We start from the raw sequence: 12,445 nt of genomic DNA, 5'->3' as shown, positions 1-12,445 counted from the left end.
TGTTTCTCATCTTTTTTCCTACACTATTTTCGGTTGATCATGCGCACGTAAGCATGTACAACTGATGAGACTGGTGCTTTGATTTTTACTCTTTTTTGGACTTTTAAAAACAACATCAGGAGATCCATTCAGCCATGGCTCCATTGTTTACACCAGGGAACAGCTGCTAGTGATGCAACATGGGCCCAGCCGAAATCCCTGCAGAGATAAGGAAACAGAGAAGGGATGCAGAGCTGGAGCGAAGTGCCGGGACAAGAGAAAACAGTTTAAACCCTCCATACCATCTTTTATTATGGGGAATGTGAGATCTCTCCCTAATAAAATGGAAGAGCTAATGGCGCTAACCAGACTGCAGTGGGAGTACCAGGAGTGTAGTGTCATGTGCTTCGCAGAGACATGGCTGAATGAACTCACACTGGACACACATGTCGCTTTGAACAATTTTCATCTGCTGAGAGTGGACCGGCAAGCAACGGAGTGCGGTAAGAGGAAGGGTGGGGGCGTTGCAATTTGCGAACAACAGATGGCGTAACCCAGGACACATCAGTGTTAAGGAGCCGCGCTGCTGTTAGCATCAGGACGTATTACCTCCCAAGGGAGTTCTCGCACGTCATTTTGATAACTGTGTACATCCCTCAACACACCTCTTCACCCCTCTACACTCCACATCACAGACCATTGACTTCTCCAGTGCTGTCAACACAATCCAGCCATCACTGCTGAGGGGGATGCTGGAGGGAGCTGGAGTAGACTGCCACCTGGCTGTGTGGACCATTAACTACCTCACTGACACACCACAGTATGTGTGGCTTCAGGACTGTGTGTCAGATGTGGTAGTTTCCAGCACTGGGGCTCCGCAGGGTACTGTGCTTTCTCCTTTTCTCTTCACCCTCTATTCAGTTCAATTCAATTTTATTTACATAGAGCCAAATCACAACCGAAGTTGTCTCAGGACACTTTACATATAGAGCAGGTACAAACCAAACAGAGACCCAACAATTCCCTTGTGAGCAAGCAGATGGCGACAGTGGCGAGGAAAAACTTCCTTTTAGGAGGGAGAAACCTCGAGCAGAACCAGGCCCTGAGTGGGCGGCCATCTGCTTTGAACGGTTGGGTGAGAGAGAGAGGCAGGGCGAGAGAGATACAGAGAGGATGCAGAAACAGAGAGAGCGAGGCAGAGAGAGAGCGATAGACACACACAGAGAGAGAGAGAGGTTCAGGGTTGGACAGAAATCGCAGTTTTGACAGGTATAATAGATTTATAGGTATACGAAGTGCATATGGCAAAGTATATGCCTATGTGATATATTTATGTATGTGTTGTATGCGTGATCCTCTACACATCGGACTTCAGACACAACACACCTGTTTGTCTACTAGATGCGGACATGAGCACTTTTCGACTTTGTTCTTTTTAGATTATTCTGAGCACTAGTTAGCTATCTAAATTGCTCTTTTCAATCATGTGGATCAGAGGAATTTTAATCACTTTTCTGGTGGCTGGCATACTTTTTTCTGATCGTCAAGCCACCAGTGCACAACAACACTGCGACACCACTATCCGACAAGATGGAATGTCTGACTAAATTCACGAAATCCCAGAGGAAATTAGGAGAACATTTCAAGGGCAGGGCATATCTCCCCTCTCTCATCATGGCAATTTAAAATCATTACCAAATAAAATGGATGATCTAGCAGCGCTAGTAAGGAGTCAAATGAGCATGGCAACAACTTAAAGTGAGCTGCCCCATCAGAGAGGAGAGGAGAGGACCCTGGACCAATGTATGCTAATGTTAAGGACACATACAGCTCTTCACCCTTGCCTCCCCAAGGTAGCTCAGACTATAACCTGGTGCATCTCAACCCCTGTTACCTGCCTCTGGTAAATATTTTTTAAGAATAATAAAAAATGGAGGATTTGTTTTTCATTATTGTAGCTGATTTGATAAATTACAAAGCAATTTTCATTAAAGGGTGTATTGTTGTACCTTTTTATTTAAATGGGTAAAATCATAACCTCCATGGCAGAAGTACTTAAAATGAATAAAATACAAAATGTAGAACGTGTTTGTTCAACAACACATATTTACTGCTGCCTTACCTATCATGACAACAATCCATGCACATTTGTGGTGCTGGTTGCTATCAGCCTCAATGTCTGTGTGAATGAAACTAAGTTTAAGATACATAGCTCATGTACTGTGGTTTTATGTGAGCTCACCAAACCAAATTCCTGTTGACACATTTAAATGATAATAAAGTATTGAATCTTGCATTTAATCTATTTGGATAAATCATTACACAAAATTAGCATTTGTTTTTTAGTTTGTTCATTACGATCTTAGCATAACAGGCACCTTAAATCTGTGCAAAACACTGTGGATGAAGAGGGTAAGATAGTTATATAGGCCTTCTGATTCCTAAGAAGAACTGTAGACATCAACTCAAGTAAAATGTGAGCGAAAGTCTGTTTCATTCTCTCCACTGTGTCCTCTCTGCTGTGCTGTCTGCTCAGCTGGGACTGAGCCTTGTTCAAAAAGCCAGTGAGACAGTGAGGAGAAGGAGGCACAGAGGCAAAAATCACAATTCAGTACGGGGTTTAAAGTATCATTCCTAGTCCACAGCCATGCTCTACATTACTGGGTAGAATTATCGGCTGAAAATCCATTATGTGTTCTCACACATTGTCCTTGACTTTGTGACTGGATTGCCTCCATCCCAAAGTAATACTGACAAACTCTCTGTTCACAACACACTTCATTGCTTTACCTAAACTCCCCTCAGCTGGGGATACAGCAGAGGTCCAGCATGTGTTCCTGTTCCCGTTCTGTCTCTCCCCTTTCAGTCTTGTGTGTGTGTGTTTAACTGCAGGGCATGGCTGGCAGGACTGGTCTGGCCTCCTCCTCTCTTGAGCACACCTGACACCAATCAGTCAATCAAGACCCACCTGCTGCCACAGTATGAAAGCACCGGCCTTCTACCCAGTATTCACTGAATCGTCTGTTCACCTAAGTGCTAACAATTGTGACTCTTGAGGTCTTCCAAGTACTAAATTTCGCCTCGCCTGCTTGTCTGCCTCCCTGACCCCTGGTCTCTGTGCCTATGTGCCTAGCTTGTGCTCCAGCCTACGCCCTGTTAGTATGAATCTTGGGTAACCTAGAACTGGATTCCCTCTTGGCCTGTCCACTCTCTGCCAAGCCGTCTGCAACAAGTGATGTTTGGATGTACCCCATTAGGCCTAAAGTGGTCTTTACAGCTTCAGAGGATTTTGAAAATATCAATGAACTTTAACCCATGGTTGTCTGGCTTATGAGTTGTGGGTTTACTAGTATTACTTCTGATCCTCAGCTTTTCAAATGGGGAGTTAGTAATATTTCTCCTTGCGTTGGGTGTCCTAGTTTTCTCTGGGCTATTTCTTGGGTTTTGGCAAGCCTTAATGCTCCTGGCGTGATAAGTACTCTGATGTCAACATCATTAGTATTATCACACCTTTCGTCATTCAGAGTCAGTGGTGCATGTAACAGAGTACAAAAACTTTTTACTGTACATGTAAGTACATTTTTCATGTATCTGTACTGTACTTAAGTAAAAAATATAGAGTATTCTTTTGACTTTTACTCCATTACATTTTGCAGCAATTATCTGTACTTTCTACTCCACTACATTTCCAAAATGAACCTTGTTACATTTTGTGGTTGATCAGTCACCAAAGTGTTGTCTTCACAAAACATACTGGTTGTGTTTCTTCCTTGGAAGTTTAAACCAATCAGGTACTGCTATCCCAATGACCGCCAATGACAGCAGAGCGTGCATTTGGAAGCTCAAGTGTGATTTGAACAAAAACATTCAGTATTGGCCCAGAGATGGAGCCCCCTGAGGCGAGCCACCCTTGGCCCTATTTGCAGGTATTGTTTAAAAATATAGGCTCCAGGAATGAATCGTGGAAATTCAAGTGTCTCTGTCTGCCGCAACGAAAAGAACTACTGGCTTTCAAAAATTCACCGTCAAATCTAAAGAAACACATTGAGGTAAGCAGGGCTCTTGCTATTCTAAGCTCTTTTCTCGGGCTTATACATGTTAGCCAAGGTTATATTAGTTTTGTTTATTGGCATGTTATAAATGCTGTAATCTAGCAAATTGCATGTAAATATACAGCAATCGCCAGAAAGGAGTACAGTGGTGTTTTCATTATTTAGCTAACTTCCATGGGAACGTAAGGTGGTAAGTTAGGTTAGCTTGTCACATATGCTAGCTGGACGTCACTTGCAGTGTAATATAGAGTCTCGCTTTTCTAGGTTGTGAAATTAGTATTAATGGCAGCCCTGTCTCTATAGGAATCCTTCATAATGTTGTCATACACTTATAACAACAATCTGAACCTGTTGGTGGTAAAAACACTTTACCACTTTAGTGAACGTCATTTATCACAGGCATAAGATTGTTTGTTTTGCATTAGCCGTTTAGCAGTCGCGATTACAACATTCACGTTTAATATGGATCACTTCCAAGAGTGTTTGTGGGGGGCTGTGAGTTTGTGGACCAGCACTGTCCAGTCAATTAATGAAAAACCACTGCTGTACATTTTCTTCTGAGCTCTTTAGCAGAGAAAGGTGTGGTCAGTCTTAGCACCACTCCGCTCCAGACAGACTAAAAGCCACAGTGCAATCTACTGTCTGTATCAGAGTATATAACACCACCACTAATACTTAAGAGCAACAACTTTTGCTGATTGTAAAGGTTAGCATACTTATGCTTGCCCTCTGTGATACATTTAATGCTCTATTTTGTAATGCTGCTGATTATATGTTACCTTACTATGCTTTTTATTGAAATATAGGCCTGGGCATTAAGAGACAACCCATTGTGTGAGTACTTTTACTTTTAATACTTAAAGTATATTTAAAAGTAAGTATTTACTTTTACTTAAGTAGGATTGTTTATGTAGTACTTCTACTTTTACTTTAGCATATATTTTGCTGTGCCAGAGCAGCCTATTACTCTTCACTAATAGAGGAAAATCAAAACAATTCCAGGTTTCTCTTCAGCACTGTAGCTAGGCTGACAGACAGACAATCATAATTCAATTGAACCATGATTCCCTTAACCTGAGCAGTAACCACTTTGTGAGTTTCTTTAATGACAAAATTCTAACTATTAGAGACAGAATCCAGCAACTACTGCCCTCAGTGGGTACTGATTTATTTTCAAATACAGAAACCATAGCAGTAGCTTCTCTCCTGTCAAGCTTCACAAACTAATTTCAACAATTTCCTCATCAAAATCATCAACCTGTATCTTAGATCCCATCCCGACCAAGCTGTTTAAAGATGTTTTACCCTTAATTGGATCTTCCTTATTAGACATGATCAACCTGTCTCTGTCAACAGGCTATGCACCACAGTCTTTTAAAGCAGCTGTAATAAAACCTCTCCTCAAAAAGCTCACTCTCGATCCAGGGGTTTTAGCCAAGTATAGACTTATATCTAACCTACCCTTTCTCTCTAAAATTCTTGAGAAAGCAGTTGCCAGCTGTGCAACTTTTTACATAACAATAGTTTAATTGAGGATTTCCAGTCAGGATTTAGAGTGCATCATAACACAGAGACAGCACTGGTTAAAGTCACAAACGACCCTCTAATTGCATCAAACAAAGGGTGTGTCTCTGTACTTACTAGATCTTAGTACCGTATTTGACACCATTGACCATGGTATCCTATTACAGAGACTGGAACACCTCATTGGTATCAAGGGAACAGCATTAAGCTGGTTTAAATCCTACTTTTCATAATGATTTCAGTTTGTACAGGTTAATGATGACTCCTCTGTGTACAGTAAAGCAAGTCACAGAGTTCCGCAGGGTTCTGTGCTTGGACCAATCCTTTTCACTCTATATATGCTTCCTCTAGACAACATAATCAGGAAACATTCCATACATTTTCACTGTTATGCAGATGATACTCAGCTATATTTATCAGTGAAGCCAGAGGAAACCGATCAATTGACTAAACTCCAAGGAAATAAAGACCTCGATGACCTGCAATCTTTTGTTATTGAATTCAGACAAAACTAAAGTCATCATACTTGGGCCTAAACACCTTGGAAACTCACTATCCAATGAGATAGTAACTATGGATGGCATAGCGCTGGCCCCCAGTAAAACCATAAGGAACCTGGTAGTCATCTTCGATCAGGATATGTCATTTAACTACCACGTAAAACAAATTTCAAGGACTGGAAAAAAAAAACAGGAAAAGAGATAGAGATTTTTCTGATATAGCCGCGCTATACTGGCTGCCTGTAAAATCTTGAATAGAATTTAAAATCCTTGTCCTTGCCTACAAAGCATTAAATGGTCAGGCACAATCTTATCTTAAAGAACTTATAGTACCCTATTACCCCAGTAGAAGGTTGCTGTTCCTGTCCTACCAAGGCATGTTACTGACTTGGCTTCTTCCCCTGGGTCTTTCTCGTCTCGCAGGTCCGAAGGGAGAGCGGCTGAGCCTGGACATCCACTGCAACTTTTATTGTTATTAGCTATGCTACCATTTATTATTAGATCATTAGTCCCTACTATGTTCATATACTATCTGCTATTAATATGTTAAAACATCACATACATACATATATCTCTCAGGCATATACTATACCACATTCACTTCGTATACCTATAAATCTATTACAGCTGTCAAAAGTGTGATTTCTGTCCAACCCAGAACCTCTCTCTGTATCTCTATATCTCTGTCTCACTCTCTCTAACCCAACCGGTTGAGGCAGATGGCCGCCCACCCAGAGCCTGGTTCTGCTCAAAGTTTCTGCCCCCTAAAAAGTTTTTCCTTGCCACTGTCGCCAAGTGCTTGCTCATGAGGGAATTGTTGGGTCTCTGAAGATAAAGAGTTTGGTCTGTACCTGCTCTATATGGAAAGTGTCTTGCGACAACTTCAGTTGTGATTTGGCGCTATATAAATAAAATTTAAAATTTTAATTGAAATGGTTTATCTGTGCTTTTACTTAAGTACTGAAATTCAGTACTTGCTCCACCACTGTTAAGGTATGACCCACTGAGTTTAGCTGAGCCAAACTCGCCTGGCTCGTGCATTGCCTTGTGCCACTAAAACGCGACAGATTACAATAAAGCCTCTTGCCACTAATAAAAAATATGGTGGTAGCCTTCTGTTTCTTTCATTAATTTAAGATCCTGTCATGTACTGTATATATCCATGGTCCACTTTCCAAAACCTTTGGTGGAGAAAAACAAGGACATCAGAAGGATATCAGCAAAATGGGAGCAAGCAGGAGAAGCATCTGGTCTGTAGGAGAGCAAAAAGTAGCATCATTAGTCATAATAGAAGTCACTTGCTTTGCTGTCAATAAATGTGTATATACACACATACATTATCTTGAAACGGATCTTTCCTTATTACACGAACCTCCAAGTGTGTTTTTCCTTCCCAGGTGGAGCAGGAGTTGAGGGCCCAGGTCAGGCTATTCAGGGAGCTGACAGGTCACCTGCCCCACCACATGGATGGACACCAACACGTTCATGTACTGCCAGGTAATGTTCATCATAAAAAAAAAATGGATGTGGATGAGTTGTACACTCATCCACAAGTGCTCAGTGCTGTACATGGCTTAACAAGCTCCACATTTCTCAGTGAATACACTAATGCCAGAATAGGTAACATTAAATATTTATGACGATTTATTGGCAATGGCAATTATTTTGATCATCACAGAGGGCAAGATGGATTCCACATGATAGGTACTCTCCCAGTCTAAGGTTACATGTCATATTGTCATCAGACCCTTTATGCGGAATCTGTCACAAATTAATCAGTTTCCAATACCGAGACTGCACTCACACTGCTTTTTCCCACTGATATGCTATTATGCACCTTTTGAGTTTTGAGTCTTTGCTGTGTTCACACTAAAACGTGGGACAAAATTAAGTAAACAGCAACAACTCAAACTCAAAGAAATCACAATGCAGACTAAATTTTGTAGCTTATTTTATCTTAAAGGATGTTAAAATGTTATTGCAAATAACTGTCATGACCCGTGCCATGCACGCCGGGTTTTGTTTAGTGTCTTCTTTGTTCATGTTCATTTCTCTGTTCTACTCTGTGTATTCTTAATGTCTTAGTCTTTAGTCATGCCACATTTTATGTAAGAGTTTTTGTATTGTCTTGCCACATTGTGTTTGTACATTGGTTAAGTTTCCCATTGTGTCCTGTCTTTGCCTGGTTTTGGTTACTTCCTGTTTTATTTTGAAGGTTCATGTCATGTGTCTTTGTGTTACTTTACTTCCTGTGTTTTCCCTCCTGTGTGATTGTCTGATGTGTTTCACCTGTGCCTCATTAGTGTTCCTCCCGAGTGTATTTAAGTCCGTGTCTTCCCCTTTGTCCTTGTCGGGTCGTTGTCAGCATTACCTTGTCTTGTTCCCTTGCCGTCTACCACAGCCACAGTCCTTGACCAAGCCTTAGTGTCCATAGTAAGTGTTTGTCGTGTGATTTCTTTGTCATGTCCGAGTCGTGCTTCATGTGTGTTTTGTTGCGTTTTCTCTGTTCATGTCAGCATCGTGTTTCATGTTAGTGTTCCTCAGTCTTTAATGTTTTCCATAATCCCTCAGTGAGTGTTATTTTGTAATCTTTGTTCATGTCCGAGTCTCTGTTAATGTCTGTGTTAACCTTCGGTTTGTCTGCGTTCATGTCCATGCCGTGTTCTCTGTAAGTTTCTTTTCTTATAGTTTGCATAGTCAAGCTTTGTTTTGTTTTCGCTCATTATAGCCGAACTTCAGTTCTTTATTAGATTGTTCCTTGGTTTTGTTTTATTTAATAGTAGAGTTGTCCAAGTTCTCAAGAAGTGATTTTGTTTCTGTTGTTTTGTTAGTTTAGTTCTCAAGGTCCTTCATAGCTTGCCGATTTGTTCTCCTCGTAAAAGAGTGATTTTCTGTTTTATTACTTTTGTCAATTAGATCCTCCGTTTGTTAGGAGTGTATTTTGAGTTTTTTTCATATCTAGTTCCTTCAGTAGTCAGTTCTCTCCAAAGCCCATTGTCCTTTCCTCCTTCGGGAGTGTTTTCTGTTATTTTTTTATTTCGTTGATAGTTATTCAGTCTTGTCCATAGCTCTGTTGTGTCTCGTGTTCATGTGTGTACATTCCCTGTGTTGTTTTCATTGTCGTGTGACTCTTTCTCCCTTAGTGTGTTTAGTCATAGTTCCCTGAGTTGTAGTTTACGTTGTTGTGTCTTGTTAATAAATTAATTAAATTGAACCTAGTGCATCCCTTGTTTTGTCTTTGTTTTCATGTCCTTCCATGTCGTGAATTGTTTTCCTTGTCTTGTCTTTGTTCATGTCCATACCACGATTCATGTAAGCGTTATCTAGTCTTGTCTTTGTCTTGTCGTTGTCTATGATTTAAGTTGTGTCTGCACCTGGGTTCACCCCTTAAGTTCACCCCTAGTTCCCCTTAAGTCCCCCACCGTCCTGACAATAACCTTATTTTGTTAAAAGAAAGTAGTCAAGACTCACTTCTGGCTTTCAGAAATAGTCTATAGTATAATATATAATAGAATTTAACTTAAATTCACCTCTTGCACAGTGACTGTAGTGCTTCATACACACAAACTCACAAAAGCAGGTTCTTTATAAAAGGTTTGTTATTACTAGCTACTCACGATACATACAATAACTACTAACTACACCCATAGAAATGAATGTGACCATTAATAGACTAAATGCTACAATGAATAAATATATTCATCACGTTCACTATCACATAAGGCAAAGAAAAGACCTAAATCATAACATTTGACCAGATGGTAAAAGAGAGAGAAATCAAATTTCCTTAGCTGGGGATTAACAAAGTTGATCTTATCTTGTCATATTGCTTGACAAATGACCAAAAAATGGTTTATTGTTAACATCTGTATTTAATATTCAAATTTTTAACAAGTTTCGCATTAATTTTTGGCCATGATGATGACTACAATAAGTTGATATAATAATGCCTGTTAACCAAGACAACCACTGGGCTCACGTGACATGAGAGTATGGATGTTGTTGTGCTGTGTTGCAGAAGTGCGTGAGGTGTTTGCACAGGTCATGTCTGATCTCAGGATTCCATATACTCGTGTTCCAGTGGAGAGAGGTTTACACAGCTGCCCTTGGCTGCCAGCACACCTCCAAAGATTCTACACACAGGTGGAGAAGGATGCTCTGGACTCCATCCCTGTCTTCACACGCTATGGAATCAGGTTTGTGTCATTTTTTTCACAAGTCTCACTACTCTGAAATAAGGTTTAAAGGAGGTTTTCTGTGGTAGTCTGAGATCAGATGGATAAACGATGCTTATGCACAAAATCCATGCATATGCCATTTTCACCTCATAACTGGTATTTATTAAGACAAAATGCACAGTGCACAGTGTTTATTCTATTGCACAGTAGAAGAAAAATCTACAAAAATGATAAATATGTAATATTGTACAATATGTAAGGATATGAGCATATGCTGGCATAAATAACACAAGTGCAAAACAGTAGATTTGTGATATTGTAGAGGAAACAACATCAACACAGTCTTGTGTTAACTAATGCTGGAGTTGAATAATATGACAGCTGTTGGGATGAAGAACCTGCGGTGGCGTTCCTTGTTGTACACAGTATGCAGCAGTTGCCCTCTCAGAGCTTCCACAGCCCCAGTAGACCACTGCATAGAAGACTGCAGATGCCGCTACTGAGTCATAAAACTTTTTTTTAACAGTGTCCTACATACTCCAAAGGGCTTTAGTCCTTTGGAGTATGCATGAGTATACAAGACGGCTTTGGCCGTTCTTGTATAGGACATCTGTGTTTGTCCAGTCCAGTTTGTTGGTGAGGTAAACACCCAGAGGTCCGTTTCACAAAGCAGGTTTACTGAAAACTCTGAGTATGTTAACCCTGAAATGAGGGAAACTCTGAGTTTTCCGTTTCACATAGGAAGGTAAGTCAAACCAGAGAAAGAGGGGTAACTCAAGCCTGTTTCACAGACAGAGGTAAGTTAAACTCCGAGTCAGTTACCGCAGTAACTGACTCTATGAACCTAACCTGGTCGGGACCAGGTTTTACTCAAGGAACCTCGAGTTTCTCTGTGTCTCCGCCCTCTTTCAACCGCACAACGCATTCATTTCCTCATTCATTCATTCAGTCGGCAGACGAGTTTTGGCATAGTTCTGCCGTCTGTTATTAAAAAAAATCATTAAAAATATCAGTCAGTGAAAGTCCAGTAGGCACAGTAGGTGGTGACTTTATTTCGCTAACATGGCATGTTAACGTCTTTTGATCATGATCCCGTGGATGAAGGTGCAGCGATACTGCGCAGAAAATTAAATATTCGTCGGGAGATAGTTATCAGACCACGATGTTCTTGCTTTTCCAGACAATTATCGGTGTTAGGCCACCACCCGTTCTTCGTGCATCTGCCTTCTTTCTGTTGGCTGAGTAAAAGTCTATGTTATTTTAAATATAGGCTTAATTATTTAACATAACATGATGTAGATGAGAACACTTTTTTCATTTTTAAATTTTATTTCATTCGTTAACAAAAAACAAAACATTATATGAACACAATATAACCAATTTTACAATGAAAGGGAGCCACTTAATATTTACTTTACAATATAAAACATGATCAAAATGAGGTAGCTACCTCCATGAGATCATGCCGAGGTCTTACCTGTTTGAACCATGTTTTTATATTTGAATTTAAGCTGCTGCCAAGTGCGCTTCTCCCCCGCGGGATTGCACCTAAATGAAATAAATTAATAGGCAACCATTCAAGCAGTTTTGCCCTGTAATATTATTGTGATTTCAAAGGACTACATTTATACTCACGCATTGACCCGAGCAGCAAGGTTCTCCCACGCCATCTCCCTCTCCTTCGCAGCTGCAGCGGTGTTGGACTTCCGTCTAAAAACGTGTTCATATTCGCTGTATGAGCACATTAAAATGTCTAATTTCCAGTGGCGTGAAGTACGCAGCCTTCCGCTTCCCCGTTGCCATGGTGAATCCTTAAATCGGGGTTCCATTGATGCTGTCTTTTTAAAGTTGCGGTGCACGCGCTTAACTCGAGGTGAACCTACTCTGAGTTAATCAAACTAACTCAAATCTGCTGTTGTGGAATCGAAAACTCAGAGTTTCCTATCTCAGAGTAGATCAACTCAGAGTTCAGGGTTACACTCAGAGTTTGTTGAACCTGCTTTGTGAAACGGACCCCAGGTATTTGTACTTGTCCACAATCTCAATATCCAAACCCTGGACGTTCACCGATAACATCTGTGGCAACTCCTTGTGGAAATTTATCACAGTCTCCTTTTGTCTTGTTGGTGTTAATGTGCAGGTGGTTCAGTCCACACCAGTTAGCAAAGTTTGTAATGACTTCCCTGTAATTCAGTTCATTAATCTATTCAGA

General features: G+C 40.6%; 1 protein-coding gene across 2 annotated transcripts in view; it reads left to right on the top strand.

The window, feature by feature from the left end:
- The window catches only part of ydjc (YdjC chitooligosaccharide deacetylase homolog), a 45,499-nt gene that overhangs the window by 32,071 nt on the left and 983 nt on the right, over positions 1-12,445 (top strand). The window contains exons 4-5 of one of the 2 annotated variants that reach the window (XM_041936281.1): positions 7,453-7,552; positions 10,137-10,251. In XM_041936281.1, coding sequence (XP_041792215.1) covers positions 7,453-7,552; positions 10,137-10,251 — 215 coding nt within the window. Of the gene's footprint in view, positions 1-7,452; positions 7,553-10,073; positions 10,252-12,445 lie in introns of both variants that reach the window. The other variant, XM_041936280.1, reaches the window with a different exon arrangement.

Source organism: Chelmon rostratus, chromosome 5 (genome assembly GCF_017976325.1).
Source record: "Chelmon rostratus isolate fCheRos1 chromosome 5, fCheRos1.pri, whole genome shotgun sequence".
NCBI classification, from domain to species: Eukaryota; Metazoa; Chordata; class Actinopteri; order Chaetodontiformes; family Chaetodontidae; genus Chelmon; species Chelmon rostratus.
Note: the sequence above shows the minus strand (reverse complement) of the source record. Positions and strands in the feature narration are given on the sequence as shown.